The following is a 20,391-nucleotide window of genomic DNA, read 5'->3' on the forward strand; positions in this document are numbered from 1 at the left end:
TGGTGTTAATCTGGTTCCTGATTCAGGGAAGTAATTGCTGATTGTGTGTGACATCCTGTGACCTGAGAGGGATTAAGTTCCCAGTTAAAATTATGTGTTTACTAAAGAGCTTCATGGAGCAGGGGCTGGGGACAGGACAGGCTGGAGAGGCCCTGTTAGGAAAAAATAAAGGCAGGGAGAAGGATATATCATCTCCTTTAAAGATCTCTGGAAAATGCTTCCCAGGAGGGGAGTGTTTAGATCAAGCTTAGCAAAAACAAAACCTCCCAGCTCTGGAGCCAGCAATAACTCTACACAGCCAAAGGTGCTGCCTGTTTCTTGGGCAGGCAGGTGAGCTGCAAGACTGGCAGGTGCCAGCCAAGGTGCCCAGCGCTCCCTGGAGAAACCTGGATGGTGTTTGTGTAACACAGATTAAACTGGCAAGTGCAGGAGGAATGGGACAGGGCAAATGGGATCAGGGCTGGAGAAGAGAGAGGTCACCAGAGCTGGTGATGTGTTAGAGCTGGTGGTTGGGATTTTGCTGGCATTAGGCTGGAATCCTGCCTTTTAACTCATGCTGGCTTGTAGGTTTTAAGGTGTCTGTGCTGCTTGTTAAGTGTCTAATCCCAACCCACCGTGGTCAATGAGGTCTCACCACTGATCTCAGGAAGATCAAGCAGGGTTAACTCTGGCTTGCTCTGTTCAAATTAGTTAACACAGTGGAAGCCAAAGGTTTGTTGGGATGATTGAACTGGGAGAGATTGTCCCTGCAGGGCCACTGGCAGCACTGAACAAACCCACAGGCTCTGGGAGGAGGAGAGGATGCAGATTCCGCTGCAGTGCTGTAAGTCACAGCCAGGGCAAGGTGGGCAAAGCAGCCCCAAGCTGGAGACTGAGCCCGTTGCCAGGAGCTGAGATGGGAAGAGGATGCTCCTGGAAGTATCCATGAGGAAAATGTAGCCTTGGTAGTAATGAGGTGCAACGGCTTAATTCCAGCAGAGTCAGGGGGTGACAGTAATTAAAAGTGAAATCTCTGTTGCAAGAGTGAACACGAGATGGGAAAATGGCTGATTATTAACGGGGCCAAAGGCATGGAAACAGTTGTGCTCGGGCAAGAAACACGGTCTGTGAGCCTTGATGGACAAAGAGACCTGATGAAAGGCAAACAAAGCCAAGAGGAGAAGGAGAGGGGATGACCCTGAGCATCCCTTCAGCAGTGCCATTACAGCAGGAGACTGGGGGGGGTCTAGCACAGCACTGGATGGTCTCTGTGGGGTCTGAAAACCAGGATTTGGCGGCTTGAGAAGCAGGTCTAGCAAAACCTCCTCTCATGTGGATCTGCCTGTCAGAGAAGGACAACACTGGTGCCTAATAATGACTGAAGAGGCACAGTCATCTTCCCTTCTGTGAGTGCAGCCCCAGGGTCTCTATTCTGCCCAGCTGCCCATTTTAGGAACTCCTCAAACCTGGTGTTCTCAGGAGCATTCCCCCCTGGCCAGCAGGTTGATCAGAGTCACCAGAAAAAACATCCCTTGATTAGAAAAAGTTATTTACTTTAGGAAACTGAGGTAGAAACGAATGGGAAGGGGTAGAAACAGAGAGAAAGACGACAGGGGTGGAAGAAATTCTGAAGAACAAGGAAGCAAAAAGGGACTGTGAACAGAGCACTGTCCTGCTTGCTGCGGGGTCCTGTAGGAGCAGTGGGGGGAGGGGGGGGCTGGATTTCTGTCCTCCTGTCTGATTTTTACCCCCCCTTTCCCCCACAGCTCTCCTCTGCCCTGCTCTTTGACGCCGTGTACGCCGTGGTGACGGCCGTGCAGGAGCTCAACCGCAGCCAGGAGATCGGGGTGAAGCCCCTGTCCTGCGGCTCTGCCCAGATCTGGCAGCACGGCACCAGCCTCATGAACTACCTGAGAATGGTGAGAGGGGGCTGAAGGGTGCCGCTGGGAGCAGGGCTGGTGCTCCCCCGCTGCCAGCAGCGAGAGCTGTGCTGCTTGCTGGCGCCGTTTGTGCTGTTTGAAGGCAGCTCTGGGAGTGAAAAGTGAGCAGGTCTAAAGGCTGGTTTGTGCCCGGCCTTGGAACGACATGAAACTCCCCGTTTTTGCTGCAGAAAAACCAAAATTCAGTGGATTTTTTTTTTTTTTTGGCTGAAGTGTGAATATTTCTAAGTGGTTTGAGCCTTGTTTTGAGTGAACCTGAGTTGATGTAAGATCATGCAGTGCAATTGCTTGGAGCTCAGTGGCAAGACGTGAGTTCCCCCATGGAGGAGTTTGGGCTCCTTTGAACCAAAAGTGTGGTTGCTGGAAGCAAACAAGCCTAGTTCTGGCAGGAGGACACCCTTGTAGCTTCAGCCTGGGGTTGGTCAGTATGATTCCATGGCCATGCAGAAGGAGCAGGTTTCTGAGTCCGTTTAGGGGGCCACTGAGACAAAGAAATTTTGAGAAACCTTTTTCCCTCTCCAAGGGAAAGCTTAGCCAGACCTCAGCCTTGTACCATTTTGGTCCATGAGTGTTTTAAATCTCACCCTTAGCCAGAAACAACAAAATCCTTCAGCTCCTCTTAGTTCTGATCCCTGGAGCCCCAGTGGCCTGCCCTTGTTGCTCAGCCTTGGGCTGGGGGGAAGTGATGAGGGGCTGTGGAGGTGGTTAATCCAAAGCAAGGAAATTTGGGGGGAGCCCTGCCCTTTGTTCTCCTCCCCCTGTTCCCCTCCAGACCCTGAGAGCAGCCAGGGTGGAGACACAAAGGTTTGCAGCGCTGGGAGGGTGGTGGGGGGTGAGCCACCTCGCTGGGCGCTGTAACTCAGTCTCTCTTGGACAGGTAGAATTGGAAGGTCTCACCGGCCACATCGAATTCAACAGCAAAGGCCAACGGTCCAACTACGCCCTGAAGATCCTGCAGCACACCCGTGGTGGGTTCCGGCAGGTAAGAGCAGACACAGCACCCAGGGATGATCTCTGCGTCCCCTGGGGAGGTTGTGGCCCCAGGATGCTGCTGTGGGGACCCACGGGGGGGTTGCAGACACCCCCCTGAGCAAGGAGAGGTGCTCAGCACGGCGTGGATCGCTCTCGCCGAGCCTGGGCTGCCGAACACGGCGGGTTTCGCTTCGTCAGGAGCGCGTCTGGGATAATCTGGATGTGTCTTCGTGCATCAGGCCCCTGAGGTGGTGGTGTCAGAGCCAATCCTTGTCCTGTCACAGCAACCTTTGTGTGCAGGAGGTAATTCAGGGCAGGGAGTCTGTGTCAGGAGTCTGTGCTGGGTACGAGCTCACGCTCGTGACCCTTTTGTTCTTTAGCTTGTTGGATGCCTTTGCTCAAAATTGTTTGGAAAAACGGGATGATTTCCCATTAAATGGGGAAAAAGAAAAAAAAAAAGGGGTGCTATGAACCTTTCCAAACAACTTCTATGAGGGATAGCAAAGGGGGCAACCCCATATCAGGAACTCCCCACCATCTCTCCCCTACTTGGCATGTGGGGGGAAGTTCCAGATCATTTACCCTTCGGTTTATGGTTCCCCTGTGACAGGTTTGCTTAGCTCAGACTCTCATTTGCTTTTTGTCTCGGTGCTCCTGGACTCTTCCCAGTCTTGGTCCTTTCTCTCCTTGTCACCCTCTTTCTGTCCAAGGGATATTTTCTGCCTTGAGCCAAGGTTAAGGTGGGGCCACGGGTGTCAGACTGGTGAGGGTTGCATGACACAAGCCCAAGGAATTAAGGTTTTACTGGTAAATCCACACTTCATTGAGGGAAAAAAAAATGAAATAGAAGTCCCAGAAAAAGAGGTTTTATCTCATTTCCCTGCTGACAACTCCACTGCTGCCCTTTTCTCAGAGACTGCCACTTCTCTTGGACTTTGGCAGAGAACAAAAGCTATTGTATCTTCCCCTCCCCAACAGAGCTTTTTGGCATTAGGAAATCTCCCCTGGTCTGGCAGCACTGAATTTCAGCCTTGGCAAGGATGTTGCCTGCCAGTTCTTACCTGTCAAGTGACAGCCTGGCTTTGATGCTGCCTTTTGCCGAGTGAGAGGGAGATCAGGATGGCATTTTCCCCACAGTGAGATCTCTCATAGCATCAATGCCCTTTTAATCCTGTCCCAAGCCCGTCATCCTCTGAACAAAAGTGACAGATCCAAGCCCATCTGCGTTAATAAGGACGTGCATTCAGCTGGATCTGGGAAGAAAAACGCTGCAAACCTCCCTGTGACAGCTTTGTTTTTGATGTGTTTAAATGTGGCAGGGACTTCACAGTAAAGGCTCAGGTCCTCTTGGAGCAGAGAGCTTCTCCCAGAGCTCCATGGAGAGCTCTGACTGCACCCTGATGTGCCCTGAGACTAAAGACCCTCCTCAGGGCTCTTGACTGACCAACAGCAGTGCCTGGAAGGGTGTCAGGCTCCCTCCCAGCCTGGAATAGGGGTGTGTTTAACTGGGAAGGGCATCCCCAGGGAGCTGTGAAACCTGGCAGGCTCCTGCCTGACCTCCCCCTGCCCTCCAGGTCCCCGCAAAGGCCACTCTGCTGGGCCACAGGTGGTTGTTTTCTCACTGCCAGCCTGGCTTCTGGTAATAAAAAGGACTAAATAAATCATTAGAAATAATTTAATTAAGGGAACGGGCTGAAGAACAGGCATTCACATCCTGGAGACAATGTTGTTCCCAAGGGCTGCATTAACTGATTTGCTCAGGCTCTTGGTTGAAACACTTCTATTCCCTCCTTAGTTTTAATCAAGCTCATGCTCTCTGCCCATTCCTCTCTTCTTCTCCTTCCCTCTTTCTCCCTCCTCCTCTTTCTCCTTCCATCCAGTGAAGCCACAGGGGCTTCCAGCTCACCAGCTTTGACAGAGAGTTCACCCAATTTTGAAGCTGATCCAGCCAGCAAACAAATTAGAGACACTTAGACTTTCCAACTCGCTGTTGCTTTTGGGCAAGGGGAGGCAGGGCTTTTTGACATCCAATTTTTAATACATTTATGTAACGCACCAAACGTGTCTTTTCCTGATTTAGCTTAACTTAGAGGGATTTATTTATTTTTTTTTTCCCCACAGCCATATGAGAGCTGCTCCCCGTTCACAGGATGCTCGATAAAGCACAGGCTCATTAATGTGCTGGTGATCCATAGATCTGACAAGGGATGAGTTTGGAAATGTCAGCTTTTTTTTTTTTTTTTTGCCTCTCCTTGCCCCTTTGAAAAACACTGCAGCACACCCCTGGGGGTCCAGAGGAGTGCTTTGCAGTGAACCACGAGCTGGCAGCTTAGCACGAGAGGGGGATGAGGAAGGGCTGTGATTGAGGAAGGGAAAGGGGCAGGGGGAGCTGTGGTGGGGCTGGAGCTGCTTCAGGCACATTGACCCCACCTCTGCCTGGTCCTAAGTGGGGCAGATTAGTCTCTAGTTAACTAAAGGCTCTGCTGGTGTCCTGAGACAGAGTAGTGCAGTGATGGGGCTGTTTAATTGGTATGTTGATGAGATACAGATGAGTTCCCGGTGATAGCTCTGAGACCCTCAGCAATCCTCGCTGCATCAAACCTCTTTAACTTGGAAGAGGCTAATCAGCCTCGATGGGACTTGTTCCTCCTTAGCTGTTACCCCCAGCAAGGGCCCAGGGACAGATCCTGCCAAGAGCTGAGTGTCTTTTGCCTCCCAGGGCCCGACAAACTCGGACATGCCACTGTCAGACCCTGTCTGGGCTCTGCCAAGCGTCATTCGTGTCCAGGGGGGACATCTGGGGAGGGTTGTGTGCGTGTCTCATGGTTGTTCAGATTTTAACAGCTGCTGCTTTCAGTGCCCTGTCCTAAATTCAGTGGAGGAAGCTTTTTCCTGCTTGCTGTGCTGGCATCAGCCTTGCAGTGGTGCCCTTCAGGAGTGCCAACCCCATGGCAGGCCTGTCCTCTGAGGGCTTTCCCTCCTTTGTTTGTTTTATTCTCTGTTTCCCTCCACCTCCAGGCACTCCTAAATTCCCTCTCCTTGGGGCACCTTGATGAGGGATGATTGCACTCTGCACTCCTCCCTTCTCCTGGGGGCACTGAGAAGGGCAGGAGATGGATGCAAGCTGTAGGACAGCACTTGCTAATCAGAGCCCAGAAGGTGTCTGGGTTTATTGCCCTCCCCTGCCTGTTCCAACATCTGCATTCAGGCCTGGCTTTACCTTAATTTTAAGCTGGGAATAGGGCTGGGAAGTACCTGTGGTGCCTCTGAGTATTATGGAGAGGTCTTGCTATGTCATCTCTCCCTGCCCAGAGAACACTGAGCAGATGACCGTGTTAAAATCATTAGTTGGAGTGGTGTTTCATCATCTCACACCATGAGGAACCTCAAAGCCTCTGCATGGAGGGGCTGCAGGATGGAAGGAGCAGCCAGGAATGCCCCACGTGCATCCTGTCAGCTGCTGGGGGTTTTATGGGGAGTATGAGAAATCTTTAGGTGCCACTGATCCAAAAAAACCACCTTCTGCAGATCAGCTGAAGTGAGGGTAGGTGTCAATTGAAGGTATCAAGCTCCAACTTGCACCCAGGTGACTGTGCTGCTCTCGCTGCTCTCCTAGGACAGGTGTGACACCACTTCAGCTCCTCTGATCATTAGGAACACTCCTCCAGTCTTCAGGCTGATTATTTCTGGCTGGGTTGTGCCTGTTTATTTTTGTGCCAGTGCCATCGTTTTAGCTTCGAAAGCTGTTCTACCTCTTTGCAGTGGACCTCCTCCACCTGGTGTATTTATACAGGCCAATCACATCCACTACTAAAAAATCCCCTGTCCTAAAAACTCTGAACCCCTCGTCCAGAGCCTTAACAACAGGATGGTCTTATCCAGGTCCACGAAGGGGATTTGATTGTTTTCCAGCACATTTCGCAGATGGATATGTTTTCTGTTTTTCAGAGGCTCTTTATATGTAGATGGAGATGATTAAAATCACCTTGACATCCATCTTGCAGGAAAGGGAGAGGCACGAGGATCCCAGACATCCTCTGACAGGTTGCACTTTGGAAGCAATGAGCGGTGTGGGGAGTCAATCAGTGGCTCTGTCAGCCTGTGAGGGGGACAGTGGTGAGCTGGATGCCCCCCAGGATTTGGTGGGAAGCACCCTGGCACGTGGGGGGGAGTGTGGCTGTGGTGCTGCTTGAAAAGCAAGGTCAAACCCACGGCACTGTCAGAGGAGGAGGCAGGCAATTAGTCTCAGCATGTGCCAGCAGGGAAGGGACAAATTGGAGAACAGCGAGGGCTGTTAAAATTAAAGTTAATCTGTCACTAATCTCTGGTTGGGAAATCCAGGAGGGGGGAAAAAAAAATGAGGCAATGTTTGTGAGTGATGACTCTCCCTGGGAGGAAATCGCTGCAGAGGGGCTGATGTTCAGCAATCCCAGCGGGAGGAGAGACCTCAAGAGAACAAGGTGCCCAAAATCTGCACCCAGCCTGCTCCAGCACACCATCCCTGTGCCTCCATCCCCTTGTTTTGGGAATGGATTTGTTCTGGCTGAGGGAAGAGCCGTCAAGACTCCCCCTGCGCGTTGGAGTCACCTGCCTGCCTCTCAGGGCCACACCACCTCACTTTAGTGGTGCCAGAGGACAACAGTCATCCAGAGGGCTTGGACTGATGGGGACAGAGAGGAAAAACAGGAGGGAGAAGTGGTCTCAGAGGGAGCTGGCCTCCCTCAGCCACCCCTCTATCCATGAGGAAAAGCAGAGGCTCCTTTAGCCAGAGTCTAATTTGCATGCTCTGAGCTGCTGGAGGTGCTGATCTCCCTGCCCAGAGCTCTGAGGGAGGGAGATTAGGCTCTTGAAGTTAAAATTAGGTTCTGTTGAATATTCCTCCCCCCTGGCTGAAGGCAGCAGGATGGTTGTGTTGCGTCACAGCTGAATCACAGCGTCCTCCCAAGCGCTTGGGGGACTGGTCCCTGCCACCCGTGGTGGGAATTGGTTTCTGCTGCAGTGACACTGATGCTTGGATGGGTAAATTAGAGCTGTTGGGTGTGATGAGGCTGGATCAAAGCTTGGAGGTGCTTAATTGGAGTGGTTGGCATCCATAGAGGCAGCCAGAGGAGATGAGTCATGGAGCAGCACCACTGAGGACGTGGCTTCCTTTCACCATCTGCCCCCAAGGTGGAGGGCAGAGCTTGGAGTTTTGGCCGTGTGGGCACTGCTGGGTAAGACTGACCCACCTTGGTGGGCATTTTGGGGGCAGCACAGGGGGCTGTTTGACCACCCCGAGCCCCAGGGAGCTGCTGCAGGGAGGACACGTGGGAAGGACCAGCTTTTTGGCACTGCAGAGCAGGTGGTGGGGGTGCACCAGAGGGTTAAATCTCTCTGCTGACCTGTTGTGGGGGGTGCCTTGTAAAGGTAATGGAGCATTCACAGACAGGCCAGCCCGATGGCTGTCACTCACCAGAGCCATATGGCGGGTTCTGTGCCGTAACTCGCCCTGTAAATTCCCTTATTGTGCTGTTTATCCCTCCAGATTGGCCACTGGCACGTGTCTGAAGGACTCAGCATGGACAACAGGATCTTCTCCTCCAACATATCAGACAGTCTGTTCAACACCACGCTCATTGTCACCACCATCCTGGTAAGTGAGGGGGTCACCTGCAGTTCCCACTGGCTCCCAACTTGCAGGGGTGCCGATCAGCTGGAATATCCCTCCCTCTCCCTACCCCCCTGGACCCCCAGCATGAGGCACTGCAGGCTGATTTCATCCAGAACAGGCCATCAAATCTCTAATTACAGCACTGAGGACAATTCATGACAGTGTAATTAAACTCAAGTTGATGTTTCATATGGAAATGATATTTGATGAGTTCAGAAGCAGCTGGGGAGAGGGCTGGGATGGGGATACGTGGCCATTTTACATTCATCTCTGAATGATGGTCTTGTTTTTTGCGTACAGCTGGTAAGTTGGAAGGGACAATTGTCCTTTCAACCCATAAAATTATAAAAATTGGCCAAGATGGGCACAATTTTATGAAGACTTCGCATTTACAGGCACCACCTTATTCAACAGGTTTCCCTTTCCAGCTGCTGCCTGTCCAGTGATTTTTTTTCCAACACTTCTGGCCCTTCCTAAGGACACCCAAAATCCTATTTCCTCGTGTCCCACAAAGTTTGCTGAAAGGGGGGACAGACTGGAGGGGTGGCTATGTGCCAAGGGAAGCTGGAATTGGGATAAATCTGCTGCCCAGTGAATCCCAGTGTGGAAATTACACCCCCTACACCAAGCTCTCCATATCAATTCTATCCATACTGGGATGGTGTGCCACTTATATCGGGGTTGGACCTTTAAAGCCCCCTCCAACCCAGACTCCCTGAGCTCCTGCCACCCTGGCACTGCCCTCCCCACTCCGTGCTGGCTAAGATGGGAATGACAGCTGCCCAGTTTCACTGCAGGAAAACCCTTACTTAATGCTGAAGTGGAACCACCAGGAGCTGGAGGGCAACGACCGCTACGAGGGCTTCTGCGTGGACATGCTGAAGGAGCTGGCAGAGATCCTGCGCTTCAACTACAAGATCCACCTGGTGGGGGACGGCGTTTACGGGGTCCCCGAGGCCAACGGCACGTGGACAGGGATGGTTGGAGAGCTCATTGCCCGGGTAAGTGGATTAACTCTGCTCTTTTTAGCTCTGCCCCCTCTGGTGGGACTTGGCGAACCCTGATGGTGGTTTTTTAAGTGCTCCAGGACGAGAAGGATTGAGGGGGGTGTGTGTGTGTGTGTGTGTGTGGTTTAGTCCATTTATGAGGCTCTGGCCATGTGTTCTCCCAGTGGCAGATGTGTTTGTTGTGGTGGCGTGACAGCAGGAGCGGGAACAGGGCCCCGAGGTGCTCTCAGTGGGTGCTCACTCTGCTGGAAAAGACACCTGAACTCTGGGATCCTGCATCAGAGCTCATTGCAGAGTGGATGATTGTTTTCTCAGTGGAAAGATGAATGAAAGCTTGCAACAGGAAAATACACAGGGCTTGGTAGACCCTGGAAAAAAAAAAACACCTGTGCCCAGTCAGCCTCTACCCCCCTCCCTGCTCTTTGTTTTCCTCAGCAGCTAAAGGCAGCCCTTCCCCAGGGTTCCTGGAGCTTAAATACAGCTCACAAAATGCTCTGAGATCCTTAGTAAAATAGGCTTAGCCAAAGCTAACAGTAAGATTGATGCTATTTAAGCCAACTCTTCCTTACTCACTTATTTCTACCCTGTCTCATCGTTACCAAAGCTGTGAGAAGCCAGGGGCACTCACTCAGCTGGTGGCAAATCCTCAGTGAGGTGCATTTGTGATAATCCCACCGCTGTGGGAGAGGAGATCCCGAGTCCCTCCATCATCTACCTCCTGCAGAGCAGAGGAACAAGGGCCAAAATCCATCCCCTGGGGCTCCAGGCAGGGATCTGGGGCTCCTGCCACATCTCTCTTCCCAGCTGTGGGAGATGAGTGAACATCACTTCACTCCTGTGATTTATTGGGTGGTATTTGGTTGAAGGTTGGGTTTGAGGATCTTGCAGGTCTTCTCCAGCTCTGGATGATCATGGAATCATCATCTGGAAGATGCCCACAGGCATCTCTCTGCTTCTTCCCCACATGGCCAAGGGGACCTGGCTGATGATCGTCCTACCTTAGGACTGTCAGCTGAGTGCCTAAGGTCAGGTGGGGCAACTCTAAGTCTAAAAGAGGGATTTTGGGATTTGCTGAGGGTCAGAGACAGGGCATGGAACAGCCTGCAGATTCTCCTGAGCTGGCTCCTGTCTCCTGGGTCACCCTTCCCCAGTGGAGCGATAATTCCCGGTGCCAGCTGAGATCCCACCTCCATCTGCTCTTTTGAAAGAGCCTTCTGCACGGCTGTTTGCAGATGCCCCAGGCTACTGGCACAGTTTTCTATCCATCTTTCTCAGCCTGTGTACCTACATGCACACACAATTACACTTGTGCACCGTTCTTTTTGGGAGGGGAGAGAAGGAAGGCGCCGAGAGCAGCGTGTGATCTGTGCAGACAAAGGAAGGGAGCAGCCACCAGACTTCTGGCCTGCTAAACCTTGGCAGTGCCTCCCCATTAAATGGGAGCTTCTGGAGGCTTGTTTTTTATTTGGTGGTAGATGTTTCAGCTTCATCTTCACATGGAAACCGTTTTGTTTCTTCTGCAGCTCGAGCCTTATTTAGGAGGATTTTTACTTCTGCTCCAGCAGGGCAGAGCTGGCAAAGCTCTGTGAGGCTGCAGCACAAACTGGAGAAGAGAAGCAGCTTTCTCTTGCAGCTTTGTTCTTGCTGTGTGCCTTAGAGTCTTTATAGTGGTTTCAGCAAGTTCCTGATCAATCCCAGGGACTGGCACTTTGGATCAGGTCAGCCAGGGCAGGGCTGGCTGTGTGCTTGGTGTTGTGTTCACTCAGGGCTGCTTGGGACGTGGCTTTCTGAGGGCATTGCACATCCCCCAGGGGAGTTTTTCCTTGCTTCCAGTCCCTTGTTCATCCCCTATCCCATGGGATCCAGCAGATCCTGTGTTAGGGGTGGATTTAACCCTTGGACACTCCTCTCCATCCAGGCCTTTAGCACACAGAAGGCATCAGATTCCTCCTTCACCCCGATCAGCTGTCAGAAAATAAGCTTTGACTCACACACACTTAATGTGCAGGACCAAAAGGTCAGAGAATTATCCAGCTCCATGCAGTGCCTTTCCTGTAATCCCCCCGTGGCACTGAATCTCCTCAGAGCAACTCCAGGCTATATGGGAAAAGTGTTTCATTTTATTGCTTCTAAATTAACCAGCTATTGATTTATTCTTAAGAGCTGAAAATTCCATTACAGCTAATTGTGCACCATGATATGATTGAGCAGGATGCTACATAAACATAAATTTGTGCTTGACCCAAATTTTCCAGTACATATCCTATCGACCTGCTCACAAAACAAATTGAGAGGTAAGGAAAAGGGGGATTGGGGTGGCTTGGGAAGAGCTGTAGGGACACCTCTGGCTGTGTCAGCAGGGCAGGAATCCTGCACTCTTTGGGATCAGCTGCTGGAGGTTTGGCTTGGGAGGAATCACTTGGAAGGACTCACAGAATCACAGAGTGCTTTGGGTTAGAAGGAACCTTAAAGATCATCTTGTTCCACCCCCTGCCATGGGCAGGGACACCTTCCACTGTCCCAGGTTGCTCCAAGCCCTGTCCAAGAACACTTCCAGGGATGGGCCAGCCACAGCTTCTCTGGGCAACCTGTGGCAGGGCCTCCCCACCCTCACAGGGAGGAATTTCTTCCCAATATCCCTATCTAACCCTACTCTCTGTCGGTGTGAAGCCGTTCCCCCTTGTCCTCTCACTACAGTTCCTACTGAAGAGTCCCTTGAGCCCATTCTCTAGTGAAAGATGTCACCAGCTGGGAAGACCCTGGGCTAATTTGTCCCTCTGAGCATGCAGGGCAGGCAGATTGGCTCCTCCCTGGAGGAGCAGGGCAGTAAAGCTGCTCTCCCCCGTCAGCATTCCCGGCTCTGGCACAGCCTGTGGTCTCCAGCAGTTCAGCTGACACTGCACACGTGTGCTACCCACAACAAACAAACAAGGGGCAGCAGCAAATCTTCCCATCTCCTCGTTTGGTTTTTTTTTTGGCACCAGAGCCTTGGGGGACAATTGGGCTGGAAGAATTACGGCTGGCTCCTTCCCGCTGCAGTGCAGTCTTCTGGCTCGCAGTCCCTGCTGGTTGTCTGCTCTTCCCTTTCTCTCCCCCTCTCCCCAGCTCATCCTCAAGCTGAAATGAATTCCCTGGCATGATACACACCGAGGAATGTATTTTCACAGCCTTCTCCTTGTTCCACCCAGCCTGCAGCTGCTGTCCTGGTAGCCTCACAGCAAGCCCTTGGTGCTCAGCTCCCTTCGCCCTCCACATGAAATCGTGTCTGTCTGGGGGATCCCTCAGCAGCACTTCCCGAATTTACCCATTGCAGGAATGCCCTGGGGCATAGAGGGGAGGTAATGGGAGATGGGTTTGATTTGTTGGCAGGATTTGATGCTGCAGTTTTGATAAAAGACCTCCCCAAAAACCTCCCTCTGATGCAGCCCGGGTACCTCTGGCTGGCTGGGTTTTTTTTTTTCCAGGAGGTGACAGTCCCCTGTCCTGCTCGCCTGTGGCAGGATGGATGGGGTGGAAAGGACTGGTATGTGCTTTGTGCAGCCTCTGTCAGCTGCCCAGGCTTCCTTCAGCATTGTTTAGTAACAGATCACCTTTGGTGCTGCCAACACAGCAGATCTGTGAGTGTTTCCAGGGCAAGTGTATTTGGGTGAGGCTGGTGTAGAAAGCACTTAAAGGAGCTTGTAATGGGGAGTGAGTGACTGTGCAGGGTCATTTGGGAAGTGAGATGGTGTGGAATAACGCTGGAGCTTTGCTCTGTGTGTCAGTGGTTTGAGTCTGTCCCGGCTCAGGGATGATCAGGGCTCTTTTCAAAGTGAAGGAGATGAAGTTGTCCATCTCCTGGACGGGTCTGGCCTCGGGACCAGCAAACACCCAGAGCTGAAAGGACCTTAAAGCTTTGGTGTGGTGGTTTTCCACCTTCCTTGCTGGTGGCCAGGTGGTGCTTTCCCTTCAGCTGCTCCAAAGACAGGGCAGGAAGGGGAGAGGAGGGAGAAGATGCTTGTAAACTGTCAGAGTCCTGCTCTCCACTCGCAGTGGGTGTGGGTGCTCGGTGAGAAGAGCTGTGTGTGGGTGGAGGGAGGGAGGGGGAGTCTGTTTGCACGCTGTCTGTGCTGGCAAGTGTGCCATGGGGGGGCTCAGGAGGGTGGGGGAGCGAGGAGGGGTGTGGGGGTTGTTGTGCAGACACAGCCAGGGACGGGCAGAGGGGTTTGTGCAGACCTGAGGCTGACATCTGCTCTGGCTCCTGGTCATCCCACCCTGACTGTGGCTTCAAGGGAGGGCTGCAGCCTCCAGGGTTCCCAGGCTGTCCCTTTTCACGGGGCAGAATTCCTGCATGGCCTTTAAAACCTCCCAAACACCGATTTGGGGTGACCCTCATTTAAAGGCCCTGCCCTTGAATGCAAGAATGTGCATCTGAGCAGACAGCCTGGGTGCTGCTCAACCTGAAATAGCTGCTGTCAGATCAGGTGGGCAGCTGGAGCAGCAGCAATCAGCACACTGATCCCCTGGTAGAGCTGGGCCTGTCGTGCCATGGGGACAGATCTGCAGATCTGCAGGTGAGCAGGATGTATCCAAACCGCCCTGCAGTGGCTGCTGCTGATGACAGGGTCACATGGAATAGCAGGGAACCTCTGGAGACCATCCTGCACTCTGCATCCCAACGGGTCTGCAGTGGGACAGGTACCTGCACTGGGGCAGTACCTGGTGGCCAGGTGAGTCTGAAGGTTGAGCAGCTATTTCACCTTCCCAGAAGGCTCTTTAGGCACACAGAGAGCTTTCTGTGCCCTTGGTCCCGCTGTCAGTGCTCTGTGGGCAGCGCTGGTGGGAACGATGCTGCCACCAGCACCCAGGGGATGGAGCTCCCAAGGTGCTGTTCCAAGGGGCTCCTCCTCCTCCTGGAGGAGATCCCAGCCCTGTCCTCCCCCTGGCTTGTTTTCCATGAGCCTTGCACCGCTCAGCCTTCCTCGCCGTGTTTCGTCTCCGCAGCCTGACAGGGGGTGGTGAATCGCTGTGGGGCCGGAGCAGGGCTGTTCTCCCGGCTGCCATCCCATGCCGTGGGAGGCTCTGGAGGGATCCTCTCCTCCCGGGCTGACGTCAAGCCCCATTCATCACCATCAGCGCCGGGCTGAGCCCTGTCAGCGCCCGCGGCGAGGGGGCGGATGCCGCCCCTGGACTGGCAGTCCCTGCAATTTGCTCCTTAAGGCTCCTTAATTGTTGTTCCTCCGCAGGAGCCGGCTCAGCCCCCCGTGTTTAACCGGTGGCAGCCAAAGCCCGTGTGCTGATGCCCACGGGAACGCCAGGTTTGGTGCTGGTGTGGCAGCTTTCATCTCACACACCGGCCCGCCCCAGCTTGGGCTGCCTCTTGCCTGGTGAGGGTTTGGTCGTGTTTAAGCGGTGCTTTGTTAAAAGGAGTGTCTGCCTCCTCTCCCAAAATGCTCTGGGTCTCTCTCTAAGCCTGTTTCATGCCGGCATTTATAGCTGCGACTGTGCTGGGAGGATGAAAACCAACAAGCAGTGCTTGCCCCCTTCTTCCCACACCCCCTGCTTTTCCTCCCCTTCCCCCTTTCCCCAAGGCCCGAATGTGGACAAGAGGGCAAGAAGCACAAGGCAAAAATCCATTTCTTTGCTTAGCCCATAAAATTCCCACTCCTGCCTGTGCTCAGAGGGGGGGAGGTTGGCGAGTGCTGAGGTTTGCAGAGCTCCCCTGTAGCTCAGTGAATCACAAGAAGTTTTGTGAACACGGGGAAGCGAAGTTGAAAGCGGGAAATGGGTGATGCTCAGGCAGAGGATTCTTTGCGCGCCATCCCCAGATCAAAGTTTGTCTCTGTCAGGAATCAGCTCTTAACTTGCATGACTGTGAGCCTGCAGAGAGAGATTGAGCCTACAGAGAGAGAGAGAGAGAGAGAGAGAGAAAGCCACGAGGAGCTGGGGCTCTGCTGCACAGAAAGTTCTGGTGTGGGAGAAGGAAGGTGGATCTGGGCACAGGTTGGAGCAGGTGCTGCACCTCTGATGTGGCAAAAGTACCTGAAATGACAAAGGTCCCTTCAAACTCGGGATATTCTATGATTCTGTGTGTTCTGGAAGGGTCTCAAAGGATGGCAGTTGGGAGAATAATTGGAGTTTTTTATAATTACCGAGGTCACTGATGGTCCCCTGAGAAGGTGGTGGCTGAGCTGGGTAAATCTGGGGACAGATGAGAGCTCCTCTCATCAACACCTTTGTGTTGGCCCTTGGATGGGAGTGGAAATGTCCTCAGAGCTCTGGCATGAAATACCTTTGACAGTGGCTTATTTACCATCGCTTTAGACTGGGGCTTTGCTGCTAGAACTGTGTTTACTTTGGAGAACTGGCAGAAGAAATCCATTGTCAGACTAAGCTGTATCTTCAGCAGGGGCTTTGCTGGGAGAGCTCTCCCCTGGACAATAGTACCTGCAAACCCTTTTAAGCAGAGACAAGAGAGGTTTAGGAAGCTTTAGGCTTTCCTTGTAGATAAAATTCTTCACATGCCACGTTGCACAGATGAACTGATCCCATTTTAGTAATCTGCTGGTGTTTACACAGGGCTCAACTGCTCACACACCACGTTGTGATTATTGGTGTCTTTTAAAAAGCCTGTGGGTAAATGTCTGGCTAGGCAGAAATTCTCCTTAGCTCATAATTCATCCCAGCCTGAACCTCTTGAGAATCTGTAATAGCTGCTTGGAAACAAGTGCAAAAATCTGGCACTGAGCATGTCCCATAAAACATTCCTGCATGGACTGTCACCTTCTCCACGACCCCCTTCACTGGGATTGAGGATCACCTTGGGTTTCTTTTCCCTCTCCCTCCTCCTGCTGCCTCCAGCACTGCTGCTCTTCCCTCTTGCAACTCCAGCCTTTCCCATCAGGACCATCATCAGGCCTGATGGTGCCTTGGCTTCTGCACAGACCTTGTCAAATTTAGGGACAACAGGTGCAAACAGCTTTTCTTTCCCCCCCCCTTCTCTTCTTCCACATGCATAATCATCTTCCTGCAAAGCAGTCAAACAAATGGATATAGGAGTGGAGGTTTCATTTTTACAGAAAGCAATTACAGACCTTAAAAGAGCGAAAGTAATAAAAATAATATTTAAAATTCAAATCCCTTATCTGTATTACAAGGGTATTAACACGGGGAGGAATTATTTTTATTTTTTTTCTCTTCCCTCTAATCTCGTCCGCTTTGCAAGTCAATCTGCAAATTTTAATGCCAGTCCTCTGAATTTTTTTGGGGAAGTCTGGGGTTGGCAGGTTTGGGAACTTCATGGCTCAAAGGATGTAGGTAATGATGCTGCTTTTCTTTCCTACCTGTGCCACTTGCAAGGGGCAAGGAAGGGACAGCTGTGCTCAACAGGGGCTCAGCAAGGGGGAGGTTGTATCTTCTGTAGATAAACACGATATTTATTGTTTTGATGGCTCCTGTTGTGCCAGGTTTTAAAGCCTTAGATGAATAGAAATGGCAGTCAGGCTGGGAGCAGGGGCTGCTGGTGTGTTTACTGTTAGCACAGCGGGGTCCTCACGGGCAGCCTGTGAGTTCAGAGCAAAAAACATCCAGGTGAGGAAAGGAAAAAGAGGGGAGAATGGTCTGTGGCATCTGTGAAACTCTGGAGTGTGTTTGAGCAGGGCTTGTGCGAAAGCCACCCAGGCAGAGGGACGTTCGAGCCCAGCCTGAACTATCGCCAGCAAAACTCCCACAGAGGGTTTGGGATGGCCCAGAAAGGGGGGACATCCACCCTCCAGGGGCAGGTGTCCTGTGTGTGGCCCCAGGTGTGGCTCAGCTGCTTCCCCAGGCTCAGGGCCCTGACCTTCTCCGTTTATCCTCTCTCTCCAGAAAGCCGACTTGGCCGTGGCGGGGCTGACGATCACGGCGGAGCGGGAAAAGGTGATTGATTTCTCTAAGCCCTTCATGACTCTGGGAATTAGCATTCTCTACAGAGTTCATATGGTAAGAGACTTACTTTATAACCATTTATGTCCCTCCATTATTTGCATGCAAACGTGCCTGGTTGTAGAAGAAAAATGAACGACTCATAAAAATATTTGGGTTTCTTATTTAAACGCAAATGTGCTCGACCTTTATTTCCTTTCAGCTTGGTGGATTCAATTCCTGCTCAAAGCCCCCTACCCCTTGGCTTCTCTTCCCCATCATCCCTGAGCACAGGATGCTTTTTTGGGGGGTCACAGGGTGGCTTTATTTTGGCTTTGAGCCCTGCTGCGTGAGGTGTGCTCAGTGCCCTTAGCCCTGCGCTGTTATAAAATCATGGAATCACAAACTGGTTTGGGTTGGAAGGACCTTAAAAACCACCCAGTTCCTCACCCTGGCATAGGCAGGGAAGCCTTCCACTAGCCCAGGTTGCTCCATGCCCTGTCCAACTTGGCCCAGGGAATTTATGTGTGCAAGCATGTTGTGTCATGTCTTTGCTCAGACAGCACTTGTTGTCTTAAATTCCCGTAGATTCCCTTTTATTTGCACCCCTCACTGCTTTATCTTCTGCCTGAATGTCAGGAGAGGACAGGTTTTCCCCTGCTACTCCCATATGGGAGCCCCCAGTTTCCCCAGTGTCACAAGCTCTGGCAGCCAGGCCCTGTGCAACGGGATGTCTTGTTATTCCCAATCTGCACTTGGGAAATGTTTGTGCTTTGCACAGCGTGGAGTGTGATGCAAATGGCAGTGGCTTGGTCTCTGTCAGCTCAACAATAGCAGCCAAAAGGATAAACCCACTCAAGCTGCTTCTCCCAGCCCCCTCTCCATCGGGGAGGCTGCTCAGGATGCAGTGTTGGGAATGAACAGAAGTAAATTCATGCATCCATCTCTTGTGCTGAGTGGCTCCTGCCAAGAGCAAACAAGTAATTAAAATCTAGTTAAAATTCTGTTTCCTCTGGTACGTGCAGAATTTAGGATCGATGACTGAACTGATCAGAAAAAAAAAAAAAAGAAAAAAAGAAAAAGGGTCTGACTCTTCAAGCTCCTGGAAATCAAATGTCACTGTCCCCTCCTCACTACAGTTGGTTTGTCACACCCCCAGCGTGCCTGTGGGTCTGGGAGGTGTTTGGTGTTTCTGCCAGTGCCTCTTGACTGGGATTGTTACCAAGTTTAGGGATTGAGCACTGTGCTATTTTAGGAAGGAAATCCTTCCCTGTGAGGGTGGGGAGGGCCTGGCACACTTCCAGTGGCTGCCCCAGCCCTGGATGTGTCCAAAGGCAGGTTGGAGCAACCTGGGACAGTAGAAAGTGTCCCTGCCCATGGCAGGGGGTGGGACTGGATGAGCTTTAAGGTCCTTCCAACCCAAACCATTGTGGGGTTCTGTGATTCTGTGCATGTCCTGCCTTGGATTTTTGCACCATAATCTTCAGCAAGTGTGTTAAAGCATCATTCCCTCACCAGCATTCCTCCCTCCAGAGGAAAGACAGGAATATTGGTGCAGGGTTTGCACAGGCTCTGCTCTATATGTGCAAGGCATTTGCTGCTGCCTCGGGGAGCTCTACAGGAACGTGTCTGACACATCTCTTTAGAGTGGAAGTTCCTCAGGGCAGGGAGCATCTGCTGTTTGTGCTGGTACCAAGTAACACAGCACAGCCCCGCTCCAGCCTGCAGGGCTTCACCAAACTGAGCAGGATTAGTAATTACAGACTTCTGAACCGTTTGGAAAATAATACCCTGCCTTGGTCGGGACTCTTCAGCTGCCTGATATAAAGGGCCCCAGTTAGGATTTGAGAAGGGGAAGTGCCCAGTGACCCAGGCAGCTCTTTGTCCAGCCCTTCCCTGCTCAGCTCCAGGAGAGTGTCTGAGAGCTGCGTGGCAATTAACTCATCAAACCGGTAAATATTTGTCTAACAAGAGAGTTAATTGCTCTGGTTTTCCTTTAAGGATGTGGTTTGCAGAGCAGCCCCATCTGCTTCCATCCCCCCCATCCCAAAAACCACCTCTGCAGTGTCAAAAACTGCAGCTGACGTATGTTAATCACGGCTCAGATCAGCTGTAGCCTAATAAATAACCACAAATGAGTTTCCCTCTTGCTGAGGAGTTGTCTCCACGCCCTGGTCTCCTCCCAATGTGCTGACATTTTATTTCAATTCCCATCCAGCTCCAGTGGCAAGTTGATATCTCGCCCCTTTCTCCTCCCCACGCCGCCAACCCAACCACCACAGTGCCTGGTGCCTCTCATCACACATAACCAAATATGGCAGCTTTAAACAGGGCTGTCATTTTTCTCAATTTCACTTGTTGTGATATAATCAAGTGTGGATTTCTGACACAGGAACTCTTTGACAGGCTTTCTGACTTGCAGGCTGCTCGGAGAAAAGGCTTGTTTTGTTTCATTAGGTTCCCACTCTCAGCCAGGGGGACGTGGGGGTGGCAGGAGAGGAGCCCTGAGCAGTGACTGGGCTTGGCAGAGGGCTGAAATCAGGTGCCCAGGGCCATTTCTGCACAGAGGGATAAGTCAGGTTGTTTTATAGCATGTGTTGCTCACATACCTGCCTCTGTAGCAGGGAAGGAGGGATTAGACACAATTCTGGCTCATCAGCCCTGAAAGTCCTCACTGAGCACCCCCCTCAAGATGAGGAGATGTAGATTTGGGGAGTATGCTGTAGTAGCTGGACTGAGCACAAATCAGCCTTTCTGCCTTTCCAGGCTGAGTGTTCTTGCTTTCCTTCTGACTTCCAGAGGCAGCAGAGAGTTCTCTTGCCTGCCTTTTTTAGGGATAAACATGGATGAGAAATGACGTGGGTAGGACTGACTGTTTCTGCAAGAGGGACCGGGGCACTTGGGTCCCTTCAGACCCTGTGGGCAGGGCAGGGAGTCATCAGGTCTCTTAGAGACCTGTCCA

General features: G+C 51.9%; 1 protein-coding gene across 2 annotated transcripts in view; it reads left to right on the forward strand.

Annotated features, from left to right (window-relative positions):
- GRIK4 (glutamate ionotropic receptor kainate type subunit 4) overlaps positions 1-20,391 on the forward strand; it is a 159,648-nt gene that overhangs the window by 126,384 nt on the left and 12,873 nt on the right. For both annotated transcript variants that reach the window (XM_027901778.1, XM_027901779.1), the window contains exons 9-13: positions 1,746-1,898; positions 2,797-2,901; positions 8,416-8,523; positions 9,339-9,542; positions 17,394-17,507. In XM_027901778.1, coding sequence (XP_027757579.1) covers positions 1,746-1,898; positions 2,797-2,901; positions 8,416-8,523; positions 9,339-9,542; positions 17,394-17,507 — 684 coding nt within the window. The remainder of the gene's footprint in view (positions 1-1,745; positions 1,899-2,796; positions 2,902-8,415; positions 8,524-9,338; positions 9,543-17,393; positions 17,508-20,391) is intronic.

This window comes from Empidonax traillii, unplaced genomic scaffold, assembly GCF_003031625.1.
Source record: "Empidonax traillii isolate 1590-97213 ecotype Southwest subspecies unplaced genomic scaffold, ASM303162v1 scaffold812:size654646, whole genome shotgun sequence".
In the NCBI taxonomy this organism is placed as follows: Eukaryota; Metazoa; Chordata; class Aves; order Passeriformes; family Tyrannidae; genus Empidonax; species Empidonax traillii.